Here is a 24,541-nt window from a genome sequence, read left to right as displayed (position 1 = left end):
GTGGCTGGTGGCTAGCATACTGAATGACACAAATTTAGAACATCAGAAAATGAGAAATGACATGATGTCCATTAAGAAGAGACTATGTAAATCAACTCTGATTCAACCTTATGATAAAGTCATTTAAAAAGAATGCTGCAGACAGACCCACAGACACTGATGTAGCAAAAAGCCTGCAAAATATTCAGTGGAAAAAAAAAAACACGTTATAGAACAGTATGCCAAGTACCATCTATCTATGTTGACAGCACACAAACATCTTGAGTGGAAACACCAATTATGGGAATCTTCACATTCTACTTTACACGCATTGTTTAAATTTATTACACTGAGCGTGTATTACTTTTATTATCAATGAAAACAATAAAGATACTTTCACTGCGGGTATAGCGGGGTGGGAATCATTCTTTCTTCTAAATGCCCTAATATAGAAGAGCCGTTCAAATCCCCTGTTACTTAGTGTGGCTGCAAGAAAACATTATTTCTGCGATCTGAATTCTAGTGCAACTTCTAGAAGCAAAAGTGAAAACTCTTTTTTGTTTGGAGTTTGTTTTTTACCCCACACCCTTAGGCCTAAGAAAGGAAACATTAAATGGAAGGAGGAGCTGCCAGGAGAAATATTTTCTGCTGACCTGTCTCTGAGAGGAGAGATTAACTATCTTGATTACTTCAAACTTTCCAAAGAGAAGTTACACAAGGAAGCATCCCCTCGTGACCAAACTCAATAATGACAGAATTTTCTTGCTCCTTTGAGGGAAGGGCAGGGATGACACAGGCTATGTATGATTTTGGAAACAAGATCCAATGTCAACTTAACGAGCTTAGAGAAAATTCAGTATAAATTTTAAAACCTGGAAAAAGAAAACTTGGAGTGTGACTAAGCCGCTGAATTTTGTAACTGTATCTTTTGCGATTGTCTTACTTAAAATGTTCACAACTTAAGAGGAAGTTGGAGATTTATTTGCATCTTGATTTATACTAAACAGAGGACATCAGGCAACCCTCTAGGCCATTATACGAGGGAACGCTCTCTCTATGTAATGCTGTAGAAAACACTTTCACATACACGATCCTTTTTCTCAATTAATGTTGAGACATTAGCCCCTTGTGGGTCCCTTTTAACTCATATATTATAAAAGTTCTAGGCCTTAATTTATTCCATTCCCAAAGCTGAGTCAAGTAGAAATGAAAGAATACAAAGAAGCAGGCAGAGGTTATGAAAGAATAGCATAAAGAAGCAAAACAGATGACTTTCAACCCTGGATATAGCCTCTCAAGAGAACAGCAATTAATAATACTTAATTCACTGATCATTTTTACATCATATTTAATTCAACTGTGTGCAAGATTCTATAGCACAGGTTTACACAGAGTACTAAAGGGAAAAAAATCAGGGTACTCTGTGTTTCTATAGTATTGTCCTTGCAGACATCCAAAACACAAACAAACAAAAAAACAATCTTAATAAGTCATCAAGAGCAGGCGCTGATCAATTCCAAACATATTTAATGAAGGCAGATTCACAACGTAAAATAGTTGTGTTCTTGTATGTGCAGAGAGGCTAAATTAGATGCCTTCTTCAGATACCCTCCATCTTGACCATTTTCTCACAGAAGTCTGGTTACATACAACGAAGGGAGAAAGTGGAACTGAGAAGATGGCACGAATTACCTGAAGTCACCCTGGAATTCACCCTGAATTAAGACTGGAAACAGGCCCAATCTTTTGCCTGATGCTTTACGTGACTCTCATAAACATGAACTAGCATGTGAATGGTGTTAAGGATTTCAGCAGGGTTGGCCTCCTAACACAAGCAAGATAAGCAAATTCCTATGACACCAACAGCAGCTGGCTCCTCACCTTGCCAGGCACACCCTTCTCTTTTCTTTGCAACCCCACCTAGACCCTGTAGTGAAAGGCTGAGTCCACTAGTCATCAGCCAAACACTATTTTCCTCTGGAGTCAGGCTGACCGCTTCCCCTACTACCACCTCCCAACCTCCCCTCACCCCCGACTTCAATAAACTAATCCTTGTCCATAGCAGTTGAGGCTGATAGAGGGAAGGGGATCTGGGATGGGGTCTCGAACAGGCAACGAGTAAGAGAATTTGCTGTTTCTGAGGTCTGCAAAAAGAATATGTATTGTTGCAGCACTAAGGCCCTGAAGTAGCACATAGAAGGACTTGGGGCTTACAAACTCAAACATACAATTTCTAATCTACTTTATTCTCTGTTGGTGGAAGAGTGGAGGAAAAGCTTCTAGAGTGAGCCACTAGGACAGCATTAAAAGCAGACTGCTCACCACAATGGATAGACATACCATAAATGGCAAGAAGAATGACTATTCAAAACATCAGAACTTAGTCATCTGTAACAGACCGACTATTTCATTTACATTCTGCTGAACAATGTTGGGAGGCATGAGACATTTTAGATGGACTTCATTTAAAATGGCTATGATAACTACTACACACCCACTATGATAGTTAAACCCCGAAACACTGACAACGCTAAGTGTTAAGAAGGATGTGGAACAACTGGAATTCTCAGACATTACCAGTAGGTGTGTAAACTGGTACAACCACTATAGAAAATTACTTGGCAGTAGCATTAATTCATTTTTTATGTCTTAACATGTCTTTGAGATCTTAAATGCATTTCTGAGGAAGAAAACCATCCTTATTTTGCATACAAAAATGACCCCTCCCAGACAATGTCACTATCCCCAGAGTACAGTGAGTCTCAACATTTTTAAACTCTAGATCATGACATATTAGTAGATGGTAAAACTAATTTAGTGGCTTTTAAAAATATTAAATAAAACAGAAAAGACCAGAGTACTGTAAATAATAGAAATAATTATGGCTTTGTGAAACTTTTGTTTCACTAGGACTGGACAGATGGATGCAGAAATGAATGTTTATTTTAGAAATTTACCAAATACACACTTTGGCATAATGCCAAATGGCCAAATATTAAAATCAACGTTTGCCAAAGCTAAATGTTGCCTTTACAGAATGAACTACTGGGAAAGAAGAATAAATCTGAAATTTTATTCAAAAATTAATTATGATTACAATTTTATTATTAAAAATTCTGGTAGACCCATATTTAAAGTTTGATATAAAAGGGCAGGAACCATAATTCCTCAGCACTGGCAACTGCAGCCTGATAAAACTTCTGCAAAACTAAATAAATGTTCTCTCTAAGATGAGGTCTGTGTAAAAGCAAGATATTATGGTGCTACTTCTGCCAGTGTAGCTGTTTCTGATGATGATTTTGCCACCAAGTTAGTAAGCTGTCCTTCCTCCCTAATAGAAACTGACTGAAGTCAAGACTTACCTCCTCTTCATCTCCCGGGCTTGAAGATTTGCTCAATGCTGGTGATGCAATTTCATTGAAAGCAATCCCACAAAGGAGACAACTGTTTCCCCCAAATTATTAGGGACTGTATTCTCTCAACACTGTCAATCCACACCTATGATTTTTACTATTTATATAATAACATTTGGACATATACAATTCATAGCCTCACAATCATCATTAATTATCACAATATTTTATTCTCCAATAAAAAATGTACATTTATACTTTCAGTTGACTGAGGGAATTTTCATATATAAAGTACAAAGAGGCCATTTGAATTAAGTTACATTTAGAGTATGCACCTATCTTTCAAAGTGAATATTAAGAAAACAGTAAATCCAAATGGCATGCCGTTTGCATCACTGGCATGGCATAAGGGATACCTATGCAATCTACAATCCTTGATCAAGTGCAAGTCTTGGTGTGCCAAAACTGACACTGAAGTAGGCATTCCATCATTTGGTCAGTCATCCAAAGCTGAATGGCAGACTTTGGAAGAAATATGAGGGGAAGGCAACTTCTGTGTACCCCTATGCTCGTGTGTGTGTGTGTGTGTGTGTATTTTTGAATGTACCAGGTCATGAAGTAAAACATATATATTTCTTATTGGAGGTCAAGGTCAAAAAAAGTTTGAAAGCCACTGCTCTAGACCATCTGATCAAGTTAGAAATTTGATACAGGACTCTAAAGAATGGGTAATATTCTTCTACTTTATGAATCTCAAAATTCAGCCAGCATATAAACTATAATATTCTCCCATCACCCCCAAAAGAAGATATTATAACCAATTTTAGATAATTATAACCAATCAAAAAGAAAGATGAGGAAGGGAATTATTTGAACAAGGAAAAATTATAGAAAAATAAGAATTTACTATGTACATATATTTCTCACATTTATCTAAGCAAATGCAGGGAGTATTAATCTTAATTTATATCCTGTGGGTATAAAAAAATGTGTCTCAGGGTAAGTAAAAGTATTAATGTTATTTCTACGAGGCATATTTAAATTATTCTATTAAACAAGCATGATGAAACAGGATGTTTTCTGCTCAAAAACAAAAAAGAAGGAGTCTATGTGATAGTATCCAAGAGTCAAGGTCATCATTTCTATTGCTGGGGTGAAAGGAAACAGCTGTGCTGTTAGGCCAACACGGGGCTCCCCTGGGCTTTGTGGATTCCAACGCCCATAAATGAGGTGGTCAGTTCAGAACAGGCTTCAGGGTGACGACCTCTATTTGTCAGTCCACAAAAGCCCAGTGCTCTTGAAAAATAAATGTTTTTCTTGCAAAGAAAATCATCATGTGAGTAGAGCAATGTCCAAGAGTTTCCAATGTAAAGAATAAGTTTCTTCCCTCATACTTATATTCTTGGATGAATTAAATCAAATCCAACGAACTCTATTTGCATATACCTTTAAAGGCTATAACTAACAGAAAAGACTATGAACGTCATGTTTTCATCTCTCCTTACTCCACTACCACCTCTCCCCTGCTTCCACCCTATGCAATCCAAAGGGGGAAAAAAAAAACACTAAAGAATTTGAAACGTGTCTTGACTGCAGCTGCAGGAATGGCAGACTCATTAAAAACAGTAGGCAGTGTGTTTTCTGACAAGAGGGTTCTGTTTATTAACAGTGTGCCTTTCTTATCCATTTTTTCCTTTGCTTTATACTTTGCAGTGCCTTTCGGCAGAGCTGGTTACTTTCACATCTTGAGGGGCCATATCTGCTGGTTATTTTTATTTCTTCTCTGCGGTATAACACAGAAGTCCGTAAGAGCAGGGTTCAAAATTTCAAAAGACAAGCTCACTGCCAACCATGTCTTGACTGGTTAAAAATTAGACAAAAGAGCAATGGCCTGTAAAACCCTTCATCTCTAGACACCGTGCTTCCAGCGTCAGTTTGACAAGGAGACCGGGGAGGAAGAATGGAAGAAAGCTATTTATTTCAGTCCTTGGAATTTAAAGAAAAAAGGCCACAGCGCCTTCTGCAAAAGGGCAAGATGAGTCTGAGGGCTGACTCATGACAGCAACGCCTGTTTCTGTACAACCTGTGAGCTAAGAATTAAGAATGGGGACATATGTATGCATATGGCTGATTCACTTTGTTGTACAATAGAAACTAACACAGTATTTTGAAGCAATTATACTCCAATAAAGATTAAAAAAAAAAGAATGGCTTTACATTTTTAAATGGTTGGGAGGGAGCGCGGGAGGGAGGATCGAAAAAATATTTCATGACATATGAAAATTATCTGAAATTCAAACTGCTCTGTCCATAAATAAAGGTTTTCTGGAACGGAGCCAATATTTGTGTATCCTCTACGGCTGCTTCCCCATTCCAATGGCAGGGTTGAGTGGTTATAACAGAGACCATCTGTGGCCCACAAAGCCTAAAATATTTACTATCTGTACCTTTACAGAAAAAGTCTGCTGCCCTCTATCCCATGGTCCCCCTTTCCCTGTGAAGGACAAGTCAGACCAAAGAAGCATATGTCACAGGCTGAGGAGCTGTTGGGCCTGCCTCTCACTGGCCCCGCAAGCAGTCTGGGGCTCGGCCTCGTCCTAGGGGAAATGAGTGCATACATCCAAGATTGAACTAGAAAATTCCCTAACACTGGAACCTCTAATCTAAAAGGGAATGACCCATTTAAGCTCACATTTATGGGACACTTACCACGGACCAGACACCAGGCAAAGTGCTGACTTGCAGCAACTCTTTTAATCCTCAAAACAATCCTGGGACATAAATACTTTATTAAGACTATGTTACAGCTGAGGAAACGGAGGTTAGAAGGGGTAACTAGTCCAGGTCTACACAGCTAGGAAGCGGCAGAGATGAGGTTTAAACCCATGCTGTCTGGCTCCAGGGCTCATGCTCTAAACACGCTGGATGTGGCTCCAAAAGACCTGAGCTGTTCACGCTGGCACACGGGATTAAAGGGGTTTAAACGAATTTATACATGTAAAGTACTGAGAGCAGTTCCTGAGGTATTGCATGTGCCCATAGTGTTAGCTTTTATTAATTACTATACGTTTTTACCTTATTCCTTGAGTTTTTATCTTCACTGGCAAGATGGCCTTATCAAAACCCTATATATTACATATATCCTGTATATTCGATATATATATCCTATATTATATATATACCCTAGGTATCCTGTATATTAGATAATTTATCATTCACAAGACCCCCACAGAGAAACTGAAATGCTTTTGTTAAGCAAACAAAGCATAACATCTAATATTATATCCCTTAGTGGCTATTAAAAAATTCAGTGGGGGGCTTCCCTGGTGGCGCAATGGTTGAGAGTCCGCCTGCCGATGCAGGGTACACGGGTTCGTGCCCCGGTCCGGGAGGATCCCACATGCCAGGGAGCGGTTGGGCCCATGAGCCATGGCCGCTGAGCCTGCACGTCCGGAGCCTGTGCTCCGCAACGGGAGAGGCCACAACAGTGAGAGGCCCGCGTACAGCAAAAAAAAAAAAAAAAAAAAAAAAAAAAAATTCAATGAGAGTTTTAAGTTGTCATTTTTGAAACCTATAGTCATTGTCCTCAGTCAGCTCAAGCTTCCTGAACAAAATACTATAGACTGGGTGCTTACGCAGCAAACATTTACTTCTCACAGTTCTAGAGGCTAGGAAGTCCAGGATCAAGGTGCTGGTCAATTTGGGTACTGGTGAGAGCACTCTTCCTGGCTGGCAGATGGCTGCCTTCTCACTGTGTGCTCACATGGCCTTTCCTCTGTACAGGCACAGATAAAGAGATCTCTCTTCCTCATCTTACAAAAACACTAATCCCATCATGTGGGCCCCACCCTCATGACCCAATCTAACCTTAATTACTTCCCCAAGGCCCCATCCCCATCACACTGGGGGTTAGGACTTCAATACATGAATTTTGGGGGGGCATAAACATTCAGTCCATAACAGCAATGAATATAGAATTACAGAAATGCATGAACATGTAAATGCATACATATGTTGTTATACAGGTTACCACAATAATAATAAAAAAAGGATTTATGGGGGCTTCCCTGGTGGCGCATTGGTTGAGAGTCCGCCTGCCGATGCAGGGGACACGGGTTCGTGCCCCGGTCCGGGAAGATCCCACATGCCACGGAGCAGCTGGGCCCCTGAACCATGGCCGCTGAGCCTGTGCGTCCGGAGCCTGTGCTCCGCAACCGGAGTGGCCGCAGCAGTGAGAGGCCCGCGTACCGCAAAAAAAAAAAAAGGATTTATCATGATCTTTAAAAAAATTAGCTTTGGGGGATATGCTTATGTTATGTAAATATCATATCACTGGTGGTAATTTATACATACAATCAGCTATGTAATATAAAGATATTCACAGAAGAAAAACTGGGAGGAAACAACACAATGTAATCTCTGGGTGGTAGAACTATGAGTCATGTTTATTTTCTTCTCTATTTTCTTAATTGTCTACAAAGAATACAAATCCCATACATAACCAGGAAAACATGGTCTCTTTTAATGCCCTATTGAAGGACAACCTAAAAATTACGTGTACTTTATTTATCGGCAGAGTATTTATTAACATGAGTCCTTTTCTTTTTTTTGGCCACACCGCACGGCTTGTGGGATTTTAGTTCCCCAACCAGGGATCGAACCTGGGCCCTCAGCAAGCAGAGCATGGAGTCCTAACCACTGGACCACCAGGGAATTCCCCTCCTTTGTCCTCTTTGACTCTCTGATCTCACTACTAAGAAAAAGAATTGGTGGAAAGACAAGCAACTGTAATGCCAAGTATGCTCACAAAAATGAGAATACAGGGATCATGTAAGCAACACAGACAGTGGGTAAACTCTTAGGTCAGTGCTGGCTGTATGGGAGAGGGCACACACTTTGTTTTTGGAAAAATGACAGGAGTGGCAAAGAGAGACAGACGACAGGGTAGGGCAGACCTGGGAAACAGAGCAGTATACAGACAGAGGGGCTGGAGGCCAGAAAGGGTGGCCTAGGAATGTCACGTAGATCAATGTGCCTGAAGCCTGGCAGGAGAAATGGTGAGAGATTAGGCTGGGGACCAGAGCACAGATGGGCTAGAGATTTCTCAAATTTTTCTGATACCCACATTAAGAAATATTTTGCACATCAGGACCAAGTAAACACACACACACACACACACACACACACACACACACACACACATACAACAAAAATTTTTCACCAAAAATACTTATCCTTACATTTACTGTATGGATGTGTGTAACCAGTGTTTAGAGACCATATGGAAATTTTTCAGGTTTAGATATCTGGTACTCCTTGCAATAATAAAATATTCTCAGAATATATTAAAAAATGGCCTTGGAAATTATTTTATTTCAAGAGATTTTTTTTTAATTTGAGCAAATAATAAATGGACAAGCTTAAACTTCAGACTTCATGCATGACTAATTCCTTGGGAATTAGCACATGGGAAATAAAAATTTGCAAAAACAGCAACAAAAATGGTTTTAGCCCTCTATAAAGACACACGCTAGCAAGATAACATGATGATAAAAATGTTTCCTTTATTTCAAGCAGAACCCCTTTAAAACCTGATATAGGGACAAAGATATACACTGTATCTAAAGGAAGAATAAGAGAATCTCTAGAGATATAGAACAGAGCTTAAGTAAAGTACTCACTTCATGCTTACCGGATGGACACACAGGGGTCAAATCTGTAGTGAGAGCATTTTACTATTTCTAGTTAATCCTAGAACTCTTGTATAATAATACAAACTCTGGATGTGTGAAAAATATTATCAAACACAACAGGAAAAAGTAATTAGATGGCAAAGAATAAGCAATAACCTTGAAACTGAGCCCCTCTCAGTTCAGAAAAAGAATTAAAATTTTCTTCTGCAGCACATATGAGAGACTCTGAAAAAGTCCCTATCCACCACAAACAATAAATGCTGGAGTGGGTGTGGAGAGAAGGGAACCGTCTTGCACTGTTGGTGGGAATGTAAATTGATACAGCCACTATGGAGAACAGTATGGAGGTTCCTTAAAAAACTAAAAATAGAACTACCATACAACCCAGCAATCCCACTACTGGGCATATACCCTGAGAAAACCATAATTCAAAAAGAGTCATGTACCACAATGTCCATTGCAGCACTATTTATAATAGCCAGGACTTGGAAGCAACCAAAGTGTCCATCGACAGATGAATGGATAAAGAAGATGTGACACATATATACAATGGAACATTACTCAGCCATAAAAAGAAACTAAATTGAGTTATTTGCAGTGAGGTGGATGGTTACCTAGAGTCTGTCAGACAGAGTGAAGTAAGTCAGAAAGAGAAAAACAAATACCGTATGTTAACACATATATATGGAATCTAAAAAAAAAAATGGTTCTTAAGAACCTAGGGGCAGGACAGGAATAAAGACAGACGCAGATGTAGAGAATGGACTTGAGGATAAGGGGAGGGGAAAGGGTAAGCTGGGATGAAGTGAGAGAGTGGCATGGACTTATATACACTACCAAATGTAAAATAGATAGCTAGTGGGAAGCAGCCACATAGCACAGGGAGATCAGCTCGGTGCTTTGTGACCACCTAGAGGAGTGGGATAGGGAGGATGGGAGGGAGACCTAAGAAGGAGGAGATATGGGGATATATGTATATGTATAGCTGATTCACTTTGTTTTAAAGCAGAAACTAACACACCATTGTAAAGCAGTTATACTCCAATAAAGATGTTAAAAAAAAAAAGTCCCTATCCAAAATTATAACAGAACCAAAACCAGGAAAGTGAATTCAGAGAGGCCATCTATAGGAAACCAACAAGATGTCTAAGATATTCATTCCTTCTAAGATCATCTACTCACTAAGACAACAGCTTTTAAACTGGAAATTGTTTCCCTAATTGCATTCTTTCTCAAGTCACACAACAGTGCTCCTTCAAAAGGTTTATGAAGTATTCCAAAGGGTCACGTTCCTGGCATGAAAGTGGTGAGCCTTGCCCAGTGGCCCCAGAAACGTTGGACATGACACCTCTAGTGGAAGCTACGCCCATCGGCCATTCCAGGGCCAGACCTGGCATTGTTGAAGACTCAGCCCTGGCAAGGGGATGCCCTAGGTGATGAGTTCCTCTGCCCAACTCACCTGGTCCTGAAAGTCAAGATTGTCTATGGAAAGGAGGGGCTACAGCTGGAAGGTCTGGGAAGACCCAAAGAGACCAAGTGACTCCTGGAAAAGGTCAGGGGAGAATCTTAACCCCAAGAAATGTTCAGGTATTTTCCCAAACCAGATCAGCTGTTGGGAGGAGGAACAGAGGAAGAGAGAAGGGAGTCCTTAGGATTTCCCCTAGAGAAGGACAAGGCTACAGAGAGACAAACAAAAAGCTCTAGTTTTCTGGGGTTATAATTAACATAGGGTAATAATTACAGGACCATTCTTATGAAAATCTCCTTTCTACTCAAGGCCTTGGGCAGGAGCTGTGATAACATTCCTGAGGGTTCTACACTTGCTTTCAGTGACTAACCTCAGCCACTAGAAGGCCCAAGGCACCTTTCACACCTACTCCTGAGACTGCAAATTGCTCTGGACTTTTTCTTAACTCTTTTTCATTAATGGATGCCCAGAAGATCACGTCTCTTTTTTATTAACACACGGTCATGGGGGAAGGCAAAGTATTGAAACATTGGAATTTGTTCTTAAACTTCTAGGAGTACTGCTGGTCCTTTCCCTTGAGCTTGCAGAACTATTTGTTGTTTACAATGTGGATGGGTAGACAGTGAAAATAACCTCTCTGCCCACAGGGACAGAAGAGGGAAAACTCCACGCTCTCTAGGGCAGTGGCTTTCCACCAATATGCAACGGTCATCCAAATTGCAGGCTTTCATAATAATTACTAGGAATTTGCCCTCCTTCAGTACCCACCGTCCAGATGCAGAAGTACCCCGCCTTCTCTTGTCATCTGTCCTAACAAACTGAAGTTCTTTACCTATAGTCTTAAAGATGTTTAGTGGAAAATTAACACTCAAGAGCACTATAATAATTTTTAACTATGAAACAAATTTTTTGTGTGTGAGTTCTAAAGTTATAGCAATAAAACTTATTCCCATCAGTACAATTCTATGTTATTAACACTCAAGAGCACTATAATAATTTTTAACTATGAAACAAATTTTTTGTGTGTGAGTTCTAAAGTTATAGCAATAAAACTTATTCCCATCAGTACAATTCTATGTTCTTAACACTGTCATTATATCAGAAGCCCTGTAAGCATGTAAATGTTATTTTCTTTAAAAAGTTGGTTTCTTGTGTCAGATCTACATAACTGACAGGGCGATGGGTGGGCTGAGAACCACTCTCTTAGAGGAAGACTGTCAATCCTCTTTTAGAGAGAAGCACTGAAAACCCTCCTTCCTGGAATGAAATGTGAGAATTTCTATACGGCGAGGTCTGAACTTGAATTCATGGCTTAAAACTATCACCTCCAATAAAGACAGGAACAAAAAAAAACAAGGAGAAAAGGGGATTCTGAACAGTATTTTACACAGAGAATTAATTTCTAAAAACTAGCCAAAGGGCTTCCCTGCTGGTGCAGCGGTCAAGAATCGGCCTGCCAATGCAGGGGACATGGGTTCAAGCCCTGGTCCAGGAAGATCTCACATGCCGCAAAGCAAAGTAGTGCCACAACTACTGAGCCTGCCCTCTAGAGCCTGTGAGCCACAACTACTGAGGCTGCATGCCACAACTACTGAAGCCCGCGCACCTAGAGCCCGTGCTCTGCAACAAGAGAAGCCACCACAAGAAGCCCACGCACCACAACGAAGAGTAGGCCCCCCTCAGCACAACTAGACAAAGCCTGTGCGCAGCAATGAAGACCCAACGCAGCCCAAAAAAAGAAAAAACAAAACTAGCCGAAGATATATTCTTAGATCTCAAATCTATGGAGCTGATATTATTGAGTTATAATTAATGTCATTCATTTTCCAAACACAAACGTCCACATGATGGCTACATTTTGCGAGGGTCTTACTGGAATCCGTGCATGCAGACCCCAGACACATTTCTGCAGAGCCATCCCAACGTTGCCTTCTAGGCAGCTGCAAAAAAAAAAAAGACAAACCCAAAACTCCACTGCCCTGTGTAGCCAGAGACCTAAATGAAATCAGATCAGACCTAATTAAGAATACATTATGTCCCCACCCTAACCCACTTCCCATCCTTCTCTCTCTTTTCTCTCTCTCTCATAGAAATCTGGATTTATGAACTGCCTTTAAAAAGTATTTAATTCCTCCATGTTTGCATTCACGTGGCACTGAACACTGATAGTAGCAGGAAGATGGGTAGGGCTTATCGAAAATGTCCAGGGCCTCTATAAAAAGCACAGGATGAAATCATGTAGAAACTTGGGGAATTATCTGAAAAGTCAGCCTAAGGCAATAAAAATTCAGAATCAGATTTAGAATCAAATGAAAAACTGAGGCCCAGAGTAGTCTAGGGACTGCTTATCAAAGTGACCTAGCAAGTTAATAAAAAAAAAAACCTGGGACCAGAACTTCACCCCAAAACTAATGTCCATTTCCCATTACTATATACTGCATCCCTCTCCTCCAGATCACAGCTTGGTTCTAGAATATCTGCCCTAATTAGCCCATCTTTATGCTTAAATTCCTATTACTAAAGGCTAGTTCATTTGAAAAGCGAATTTCTGTCTCAGAAATCTTACTTATAGCTTATTTTTTAATGTAAGCACATTGGGGAAGGGGATTTTGATAAATCAATGATTGGTTTAATACTGCAGGTGAATTTACTCATCAGATGTGAAGCAGCGAGTTTATTCTCAGAGGCCCGTAGAACTAAGACAAGAGGAAACCAAGTTCCAGGTGATGTCAGCAACGAAAACCAGAATGGTCCTGAGTGGGATATTATAAGGCTCTCTGGGCATGTGGCCCTGGTCCCAGAGGTACCAAAATCAGAGCTCCAACAACAACTGGCTACGGCACTCAGGTGTGCCAAAGGTTAGGTCTGAAGGATGGGTGCCCCAGGGGAAATCCATCTAAGAGCAGACACAGACCGACGCCAATCTTAACGTCACAGCATATTGGAAAGGCACGGGTGCGTTAGCCAAAGGGCCGTACAACATGGAGCACGTGTCCAAGCAAGCTAATGACAAGGGTTCAGGGCAGCAGATATCCCAGGGCCAGTTAATAAGAGAGTGCCTGGCTAGATGTCAAAACATCAGAGAGACCCAGTACCAACCACGAATCAGGAAATGGGCAGGACCCCATTATGGAGAACAGAGCTCCTACTAAACCAGTGTCAAGTCCTAGGGACCATTTAGAGACCCAATATTTAGGTATAGAATTGGCCCTCAAGAGTGGCAAGGTGTTAGGCAAGAACTAGAAGCAGCCCTATGGATGGGACAGACTCCCTGAAAGAGGAAGTGGGCAGTCACCCTAAGCAGTTGACTCCCACTTCATGGCTCTGCTTAACGTAGGCCCAGGCTGTGGTTAGCAGCTGCTTGGGTGTCTTAGATTTAGTACCTGAGTACAGACGAATAACAGAGAATGATTTACTCCTCAACAGAAAAACAACGTTGAAAACTATCTCCGGTTTGGTATACCGTTCAGAAACGAACTTTGGAGGGAATGGTGTCTGTTGCTATGTTTCCCAGCCAGTTTCTTTGCCTGAAAAACCAGTTTAGGTCCTCCCAGGGCTACTGTCAACAAACTTGCACTGACTCATCGAAACAGTGGGCCCAAAAAGCAGCCCCCAAACCCTGTAAACATGGATAGGCAACATTTTAGAGATAGTCCTAAGAGTCTGGTTTCCAAGAAAGGAAATATGAGACTCTGGAATCTTCCAAATCTGGAGTCTTGAGATGCCTGCCAACTGTGCCGAAAGCCTGGAGGAGCTCCTCTCAGCCTCTAGCTGCCCTCATCTATGCTCAGAGAGCTGGGATTTGGAGGGGTCCTCCCCCTAGGCATGGACTGGGTCAAGAAATTCCAAGAAGATAACAGCCACTCCAGACCACCCTCCAGGTGGAAGTAATTTCCTTGTCTCATACAAGTGAGTTGAATCAAGCCTTTCCTCACAGATGAGAGAATCCTGAAATAGAACCCAAGAGTTTCTCAGAACCTACCAAAATCCCTGGGGTGAGGGGATGCCAGAAAGACTCTCTAGGGCTGCTTTCAGATCATTGTAAGAGGCTGGAGGCAGACCCTCCAGCAAGAGAATCAACTTGGTCTAGAGACCCTAGATCCATCTCTAGGGCCTTCCTGAATTTGAATTTACATTGCTTTTAGGTTCCCTGGGAAACAGGAGCACCAGACTGGGAAGGAACCCTCAGATCCCTCCCTCCAACCCCGGGACCCCCAGCCTCTCACCATCCCACTGTCCCCTCTGTGGCTTGCCCTCTTGCTACAGCCACCACCTCCACCTTCTGCCCATCTTACCCAAGTGCCCTTCCCAAAACCCTGAGTGGCACCGCCCTCCCTCCCAAGCTTGTCTCTCAGTGGCTGAAGACCCCTGGGGTGGGGAGCTTCCTCACCGTCCTGCCCACCTAGCCGCAACTGGAGCCAGGCACCTACATTCTCCACACCCTCTCGAAGCTGCTGCTCTGCCGTCGGCCCTGACACTTGGAGGGTGAAGAACAGCCTGTCTGCTCGCCTGCTGACTCAGTGCTCTACTGGCTGTGCCCCCTCCGGCCTCCTGTCTTCTTGGCTTCAGGCTGGCAGGGCTGCCCATGCCCCCTGCCCCTTCCTCTCAACCTGCAACTTGTACCCACTCTGACCTGGCTCCTCTAATAAATTCATGTCCACAGGGGGTACAAGAAAAGAAAAGAATGGGTACATTCTTTCGTTCCAAGAATATAAAACCAAGGTAATTTATCAAATTCTAAGGAATGCTAACAAGTCGAACATGCTAATCAAAATGCACAAATACAAAACTCTCCCCTAACTCTTACCCTGAGAGTAAGTTGAGGGATTTGCCTTGTAACTTTCTAAAAATTCTACAGATACTCAAACAGTGAGTGGGAAACAACTGGCAAGAACTAATACAAAGGAGGTGGCCTCAGCAGTCCCACCAGTAACTTGTGTAAGTGAGCTGAAGCTGTGGCCCTCTTTAACTCATTTCTGCAAACTACCACCCACAGCTCTTGTTAACACTCTAACAAACTGATAAGCACATGAGTAGATGGCTCACGTGTGGACGTTCCAATGCTTGCTTTCTGTGTGGAGCGATACTGTTTTCCACAACCTGCTACACTAGGCAAACAGCTTTCTCTTTAATTCAGAACAAATTTCTCTGGTTCACAGTTCCACACCAAATCCCCCTGGCTTCTGTGAGAGAAGCTCAGCTCCTACGCAGTCAATCAAACGTGGGCAGGACGTCATGCCAAGTTATTTCATTTCTGTCCACGTCAAACGACTTTTCCCTCTTTTCTGCCTACCAAATTCTTACTCAGCATTCAAGACCCTGCTTAATTTTCCCCTCTTCTGTGACACCTTTTCGGCTTCCTCAAGCTCCTTGCCTTGTACTTCCCTCTGACCACACTTTGATAATATCTCCTATCACATGCGTTGTAATTTTTCCATGTAAGGCGTGCTCACACATTTTTGGTAGGAAAGTATATTAGTACAACCTCTTTGGAGAGCATTTTGGAAATGTCTGTGAATATGGCAACGCACATACCCTCTGACACAACAATGCCACTGCCAGGACTTTGTCCTGTGGATATACTCACACAGGTAAGCAACAAGGTTGTTCTAACACTATTTGTTATAACAAAAGAGTGGAAACAATCGAAGCACATTTTAATACGGGTCTGGTTTAAATAAATACAATAGAGTACCATGCAGTAAGAATCAGAAATCTCTTTCCATACTGGTGTCTGAAACTCTTTTCCCAAAGTCCCTTAATTCATCTGATAGAGAATCTTTTTTCCCCAGCTTTATTGAAATATGAATGACAAGTCAATAGAGAGTTTTGACTTAATAGTTCACATCAGCCCACTAAAAGGGTGTGTCTGCCCCCTCCCTCTCTTCCTCTCCTCACCCCCATGTATTTTGCTTCCCCCAGCCATTAAGCAAGTGAGGACAAATTTGGCGATGGTCTTCATTGGACGTGAAGTATGAGGTGAAGGGGATCAGAAAATATCAACCCAAAATATGCCACTTTGGCATAAGGATTATTTTGAGTTGAAGGCAATTGAGAAAAAGCAGACACAGGAAGAACTCTGAGCCCTCCCCCATCTGCCTGAAAGCAAGGCATAAATTCCCCATGAAGGTATCCTCCTCCTGTAGGTCCCCCATTAAAGACAGAGGAGAAGAACCCTTATCACCAGGGATAGAGATGAGTCTGCATAAGCAAACCTTACTAAAATAACTCTTATTTTCCATTAGTTTCCCCATATCTCTACCTTCCCACAATTTACTCCCCCAGAAGTTCAACGCCTCTTTCCTTTTAGTCACTTCTCTACAATGTGTTGCCCTTTGTTAAAGTGGTATATAAACGTCCAAGTCTAACCACTTCTTTGGATTTTCACTTCTTTTCTGTATAGCCCTTATACACATAAAATTAAAAACATCAATTCAACTTGTATGCCTTTTCCTCCTGTTAATCTGGTTTTTTGTTACTTTAATTCAGTTCATTCACAGTAACTAGATATCAAACCTAAGAGGGGTAGAGGAGTTTTTTTCTCCCGTACAGAGGCATGTCAGAAAAGCTCATCACTTAGTCCCATTGAAGTCAAACCATGGGAATGCTGAAAACACAAGAGGGAGGGGACCCCACTACTTCCAGAAGTCGTGTTGATGGACACTGCCTCCAGCCTTTGCTATTTAATGTGAAGCTACAAGATATGCCCAATCACAGTCTCCCCTGCTTTCTTCTAGACAAAGACTTTATTATGTATCAAGACTTTTTATGTAACTGCCACACATACAAAGTTTAGTTGCTGTGCAGTTACAAAGAAACAAGAGACTATTCTACTCTCAAAAAGTGTCAAATATTGTTAATCAACTATGCTCCAATATAAAATTAAAATACAATTTTAAGTGTCAAATAGTCTAATACAGATCCAATTAAAGAGGGGAGCTATACAAAGCAAATGCAAATAATACAACTGCATAAGTTAATAAAGGTGGCTGCCCAAGTAAACCCGGTCCAACCTAATAGAACCCTCACAGGTTTCTCTGCCCAAAATGCATAGACTCCAGTTAAGGCTTTTGTTCCATTCCCAGGCCAAACCAACCACTTCCTAGCTCTGAGACCTTACAGAGTTTATTTAACCTCACTAAGTCCTATTTCATCCATAAAATGGGGATATTAGGATCCACCTCATAGGGAAATTAGAACAATTAAATGAGACAGAGCACACAAAGTACTTGGCACAGTGCCTGACACTCAGGGCCAAATAAATGTTAACTATTACTATTATAATCATCATCATCATTCTGGAGTTTTCAAGATGTTTCTCAGACTTTATTCTGCCATCAGGTATTAACAGAGCATCAAGTTTATGAAGGAGAATTATTCATGTGCACACCTCGAGCCAACTCCGTATCTCACCTTTAACTAATTCATTTATTCAGAGAAGAAAAAATTATACAAAACTTCAGATCATTTTAGGTGAAAACCTTTTCCCTCTCAAAGGTGTTATATAAGCAACATATGTGTGACATCTTTGAAGTTTTATGGTGTTTTTACTGTAAATATGAAAGAACCCAAAACACTGACATATGCTTCTTCAAAGTCCCACTAATTTATTTTCCCAAGACAAGCGAAATATTTATGCCACTTTACTTCCACCACCAAAATCAATAAGCCATTTAAAAGAATTGGTCAAGGTCAGACATCAGGCTTCCAACTACAGAGGAAGGTTATCAAACGTGCTTAAAATGAGAGGATTCTAGTCCAAATCTCATTCAACATCTTTTGGCCCATCTTTACCTCAAGACTCAGAATAAAGTCTCTTTTTAAAAAGTCTTTGTGAGGGAGTTCCTCGGTGGCCTTATTGGTTAGTATTCCGGGCTTTCACGGCCATGGCCGTGTGATCCCTAAGCCACACCTCAGCAAACACACACAGACACATCACGTTGATGTCCCTCCTGCTACAGCACAGACATCACTTAACGTCTAGAGATGAAAAACCTCATGAACGGCTTTTCAGGACCTTCTTTGAAATAAAGTACTCTGTTTAGCTATCAAAGAACAACTCTTCTTTGTTGGTTACTTGAGGTCCTGATTTACATCTGAGTTTAGAAGGCTGCTGCGTCCTACAAACAGACTTAAAATGCAAATTCCTCATCAGACTCCATATCTAAAGAAGCACAGAGCCCACTTCCAGCCTTTCTCCACCATCGCTCACAGCGGAGCCAAAGTCCCAACAAAGTCACACCCAGCCCAGCAAAATTTAAGTCCTCAGTGAATGACTATGTCATATATGTGAGTATGTACATAATTTCAAATAAAATGATTTGAAACTACCACTGTATGATGGTAAAGGAAGAAAACTGGATAATCATGAAAGTTGAAGTGCTTGACTAAAGTTTAGAAAAATCAAGAAAAAAATTAATCACTGAAATTACTCCTTCCTAATCAAGGTTACTTCGAAATTTGATGTAAATGGATAAATTTCAGCCTGTGCTATACTGAATGAAGTTGCATGAGATTGGAAGAAAAAAGTTCAGAGTATGTAAGAGCCACTTCTCTTCCATTTCCCACGTTTTCAGTAACTACCTACTCAATGAATGCACGAAAGAGCTTATTACAGTGTTGAACTGAAATACCTCAGTCGCTTTTAAATTCTCCTTTCTCCATGTCCCAGAAAATATTCCAAGGATCGAATAAAAAATGAACAAGGACTATCGGCCAAGAAAGCTGCTTGAGGAACTTAGTAAGCTCACCCTCTCCAGTTTAACTCCCCTAATTCACTGAGGGAGCGGAGGCAAACGGCTTGTACTGCATGATAAAGTGACACTTCCGAATAGTAATAGCTGAGATTACTCTGCCGCAGCCTAGATTCTTCTAGTCAGGAGCTCGAGTACAGCTTTCTAAAAGCTTTTCCCAAGATCTCGAGGTCAATTTGCGGACACTCATTCACCCACCCCACCCTACCAGCAGCGCACTTCCCGTTCGCTTTGGCCGGTCAAGAGCTCAAACTTGACAGCGACACACACTGAAAAAAAAAAAAAAAAAAGAGGAAGTGGCTAAAAAACCATTTCAAGACATTTATTTAATTTTTTTTTCCTAAGGGAGATCAATGGCCCTGTCTTCCAGGAAATCTCAATGGGACGTAGCCATCACGTCGACTGGAAAGTTGCAGCGAATGACAATGCTGCAAAGCCGAGGGTGACTCCTCTTTAAAAATCAAATTTAAAAAATTCCTCGAAAATCTTCTCGCTATCCAAAACGATCCGTCCCCTGCAGCGAACACAGCAACGCTAACAACTCCCACCCTGGTGGGTGGCATCGAAAGCGAGGCTCTGGGCCGGGTACGTGCCTGATCTGCCCTGCCAAGTGGCAGAGGGAGCGCAGGGCACGGCAGCGGCCAGGGGACCCAGCGAGCACCTTCCTTACCTGGTTTGACCGGTTTGGGTGGCGGCTTCGACATCTCTCTTCCTGGAGCAGCTGATTCTAAAGACCACGCACGAAAAGCCAACCGAATGCCCCTCCAGCCGGCACTCCGGGCGCCTCAGAGTTTCTTTATGTCTGGTTTGCAGTGGTGCGCCTTCAAGGACCTGCGTCCACCCCGGGACGCCGGACGAGCAGAGGCAGGCAGAGCAGCTCGGCGAAGTGCCCCGCCCCGCCCCGCGGCCGACAGAGCTGTCCAGAGCGCGCAGCCGGGCAGACGAGGAAGTAGCCGCTGCCTCGCGGAGCGCTAATTGGCTCCCCGGCTGCCAGCTTCGCCGCTGCAGGAGCGCGGGCGGCGCGCACGGCGGCGCGCGCGGCGGTCGAACCAGCGGGAGCCGAACGGGGGCGCCGCAGGCTCGCGCCGGGGCCGGCCTGGCTGCGCGCGCGCCCCGGACGGGAAAGGGCTGGACTGGGCAGGAGCGCGCGCGCGCAACCACGCTCGCCGGAATCCCGCCCTATCCAACGCCGGCCGGAGCCGGGCGCCGCGTCCGCTCAGGGTTGGGCAGAGCCCTAAGTGGCCACCTCTACCCTGCGTCGCCTCTCACCCGGGAGGGGCACGGGAGAAGGGGCCGTGGGCCTCTCGGTTAACGAGCTTCGGGGGTTGCGGCGGGTTAGTGACAGGCGCGCTTGGCAATAGCCTGTGCCGCTTTGCTTGGGACCACTCGAACTGGCGCCTGGTGAGTACCTGCCTGATGCCCCGCCGCGCAGACTCCCTGGGGCCTGGAGGTGTTTCCAGAGTGTTACTGCGCTGGAGCCCGAGCCCCGTTGTGTCTTGCAAGCCCTTTTGGGACTCCTACCACCCTAAATGGGCTGATAAGTGGCCTGCCAAGGAGGACGTGCACTCGTGATGGTGTAGTGCCCTCACGCCCCCTTATAATCCTGAAAACGGGAGTCTGCCTTCTAGAGACCGGACAGGTGGTTGGGAGAAGTCACTGAGGTCAGGGTCAGGTCCCTGCCAGAGGAGACATCTTGACTCCTCTAGCGTTGAGGTTGACTAACTGCGGCCCTCTTGCTGCCTGTTATTGTACAGCCTAAGAATGGTTTTCAAGTTTATTTTAATGGCTTAAAAGAAATCAAAAGAAGCAGATTTTGTGGCACGTGAAAATTATATGAAATTCAAATTTCAGTGTCCATAAAGTTTTATTAGAACAGAGCCACTGTCATTTGCTTATGTATTGTCTGCGGCCGCTTTCACTTCCTAACAGCAGAGTTGAGCAGCTGCCCGCAACGCCAAAAACATTTACCATCTAGCACTTTGCAGAGCAAGTTTGCCGACCCCAGACCTAGCCAACTGAATTTCCACTGAGAGGTAAGGGCTGGAGCAGACAATAAATGCACCGTGTGTAAATTCAAAATAGCACAGGCAATATGATAAATCGCTTGTATGTTTGGGGGAAGAAAAATTGAAAAGAAAAACTTTACGTGAGAGTCTATGTAAAATGAAGCTTTGAAGTTTCTACTAGGGGTTAGTGACAGAGTGATTCCAAGAGAACTGGGCAAGGGTTGTGTATTCAAACACGCCAGCCTTGGCATTTACCAAAAAGGAGCAAAGTTTAGAAAATAGTAGAAAAAGACTACCCTGTCACATAGAAGATAATCAAAATATTGAATTAAATAAATGAGTGAGAAGTCCTGAAACATTTCACTCTTTTAGAATCCAAAATGTACCGTATTTAGTAGTGAAATAATTTAAATATAGTAAACACATACCAGTTATGAAAAAAGGACTCAACAACATATTTTACTTAGGGTTAAAAAAAGTATAAAAAAATTAAAAGTACTCATTTCGGATTTGCTGTTTGCCATCTTCATCTGTTCTCCTCCTCCTAAGCAAATTCACTCTGCTGTTGAGGAAAGCCTTGCACTTACTGGGAGAATAGAGTACAGTTGACCCTTAAACAACACAAGTTTTAACTGCATGTGTTTATTTATACTCGGATTTCTTTCACTAAATTCATACTGCAGTACTACACAATCCAAGGTTGTTTTAATCTGAGAACGCAGAATGGTGGATACAGAGGGCTGAGTAAAGTTATATGTGGATTTTTGATTGTGAGGAGGTTGACATATCCAACCCCTGAGTTGTTCACGGGTCAACTGTACATAAATATCCCACAAGAGTGGCAGTGGTATGTACTCCTAGTAATTGGCTGCCCTGGATTGAGGAGGTTAGAAAGTCCAAATGGTTGTCTCTCCGGAGACATCTAGTGATTTACAGTTTGTAGGGGATGGAGATTGTGTTTCATTCATTGAAGTCTACTTCTATGTATTTTTGGAGCCTGGCACCTCTGGAGTGCAAGCTTTTTAAATGTGATTTTAAAATAGTTCTTAAACGGGACAGCAGGCAGTGAAATAATAGAACATGGTGTGGAGATGGACAGTGCCAGGGCTGAGCTTGGAGTTCACCTGAAGCTGCCCTGTGCATCCAACACTGGTTTTGAAATACATGGCTTCTGGGATTGCTATACCCATCCCACACCCCAGCCACTCAGCCCAGCCGTAGGTCTTGCTTCTAATTCTCTCAATTCCCTAACCTCCCACCACAGTGTCACCTGTTCATTGCTGATGGACTGTGCCCAATATTTACCCAAACACTGTCTTGGAAAGGCTAAAACTGCTAACTAATATAGAAGTGAGGGTTCCTATTTTGGTAAAAACTGGCATTTGACTGGGAGTTCTCTCCCGAGCCCAGGAGATTTCATAAGAAGATTCTTGACTCCCTTACTGTTAGTTTCAGAATTGTTAGATTTTCCACCCAAATAACCACCTCAAGCCTATTTCAAGTGCTTCAGCCACACTTCCTTGTTATTTACATGCTAGGTAATCAGTACAACATCCTCATGTGTACGCATAGATGTGGCAAGAAGCACAGGAGACTAGTAGTCCTTGCCATTCAGTGGATACAGAAAATGCCCCATCAATAATACATCAATAAAAATAACATCTATTATACATGAGAGCCTCACAATTAAGCCAGCACCTGTGCAACATCCTTCCTTTGCTCTTGGTAATAAAGTGCTTTTTAGCAGCTTAGAAAGATGGAAAGAAGTTAACTCACTTGGTTTAGTTTTGTTTCTAGTTTTGTTTTTTGGCCACACCTCACAGCTTGTAGGATCTTAGTTCGCTGGCCAGAGATCAAACCCTGGCCCCAGCAGTGAAAGCGCTGGGTCCTAACCACTGGACCACCAGGGAACTCTCTCTAGTTTTCCATTTACTGTCTGTGTGATCTTGAACAAGTCACTCCATTGTCTGGGCCAGTTTCAACTTCCGTAAAATGAAGGGGTGGACTGTGTGATACCTAAGGCTCTATTTCTCCAGGCTTGAGAATTTATGCTCTGATGAATTATCCAAAAATAGGTGACGTGGAAGCAAGGAATAACAAACTTTCATGAATTTTTTTTCTTATTTTGCCAACTGAGGACATCAATCTACTACTACCTAGCCAGCATGATTTCATAGGAGAAAGGACATTTAGCAAATGTAAGCAAACTACCATCTTGCTTGTAAAAGGGTAACCTTTCCTTTCCCAAAAAAGGATAGTTGGCAGCCTTACACTGACATATTAAAGGTAATAATAAGGTAAAACATAATTCAAAAGCAGAAAAATTACAATGTAAAAATTTATTTTACAATACTCATTATATGTAATTGTTCCCTTGATATACTGTGGCAATGTGGATGGAGATAAATATTCAACAATGCAGCTCCTGGTGAAACTCAGATGTCCAACTTGATATGTTATTTTATTTCTGTCACAGTCACATTCTTGTCTCATGTAGTCTAGTAAATGAAAGTGGAACCAAACCTTACTAAATTGCACTCAATTTGGAATACAGCTGTTCCTTAGTAGGGGTGGTAGTGGTGATTGGACAACACCCCCCAACCCAGGAATACCAGAATCTGCAGATACCCAAGTTCTTTATATAAAATGGCAAAGTATTTGCATATAACCTATGCATGTCCTCCCACATACTTTGAATCATTTCTAGATTACAGGTAATCCCTAATACAATGTAAATGCTATGGAAATAGTTGTAAATACAATGAAAATACTATGTAAATAGTTGCTGGTGCAGCAAATTCAAGTTTGGCTTCTTGGAACTTTCTGAAATTTTTTTCCCCTAAACACTTTCGAGCCACTGTTGGTTGGATCTGCGAATGTGGAACCCTCAGACATGGAGGGCCAACCGTGTTCTGAAAAAACTGAGGACAGGCCAAGGAACAACAGCCCTCTCTCCACCACGCTCTTCTCTACTACCTCCCCACAGGGGACACAGGATAGGAACTGGGAGGGTAGCTGAGAGCCTCCAGCTCAGCCACCACACACCCCGGGTGGCACAGCTTAGGTTCCTGGTCACCCCACCAGAGGAGTCAGGAATAAAGAGCAGCATCAGTCAGAGGCAACCTTCTAGAACCACTATGCTAAGGTTCCCTGCAGCTGAGCTTCATCTTTTCACTTAAAGAGATGACAGTGGTCCTTGGAATATCCACAGGACTGCTTTGGTGAGCCTTAGGGGGCCATGCATGAAGCTGTCCTCCACCCCTCATACCAGGGGTCAATAAGCAATGGG

At 42.5% G+C, this 24,541-nt stretch overlaps 2 protein-coding genes and 1 non-coding gene across 7 annotated transcripts in view; 1 reads left to right on the top strand and 2 right to left on the bottom strand.

The window, feature by feature from the left end:
* The window catches only part of OSTF1 (osteoclast stimulating factor 1), a 48,964-nt gene extending 28,796 nt beyond the window's left edge, over positions 1–20,168 (bottom strand). The window contains exon 1 of one of the 2 annotated variants that reach the window (XM_073806227.1): positions 19,917–20,168. Coding sequence is in view for 1 of the 2 variants with exons in the window: in XM_019934649.3 (XP_019790208.1) it covers positions 19,917–19,950 (34 nt within the window). In the remaining variant the exon portion in view is untranslated. The remainder of the gene's footprint in view (positions 1–19,916) is intronic. The other variant, XM_019934649.3, reaches the window with a different exon arrangement.
* TRNAA-UGC (transfer RNA alanine (anticodon UGC)) lies at positions 7,973–8,045 on the bottom strand. Its single transcript has one exon. It is a non-coding gene; the product is annotated as a tRNA-Ala (tRNA).
* A 339-nt stretch (positions 20,169–20,507) lies between the features above and the next one.
* The window catches only part of NMRK1 (nicotinamide riboside kinase 1), a 32,650-nt gene continuing 28,616 nt past the window's right edge, over positions 20,508–24,541 (top strand). For 2 of the 4 annotated variants that reach the window (XM_019934655.3, XM_019934652.3), the window contains exon 1: positions 20,508–20,647. The gene's annotated coding sequence lies outside the window, so the exon portion shown is untranslated. Of the gene's footprint in view, positions 20,648–21,175; positions 21,280–24,541 lie in introns of all 4 variants that reach the window. The other 2 variants (XM_019934653.3, XM_019934654.3) reach the window with 2 other exon arrangements.

Source organism: Tursiops truncatus, chromosome 6 (genome assembly GCF_011762595.2).
Source record: "Tursiops truncatus isolate mTurTru1 chromosome 6, mTurTru1.mat.Y, whole genome shotgun sequence".
Taxonomy (NCBI): Eukaryota; Metazoa; Chordata; class Mammalia; order Artiodactyla; family Delphinidae; genus Tursiops; species Tursiops truncatus.
This window is presented reverse-complemented; position numbering and strand designations above follow the sequence as displayed.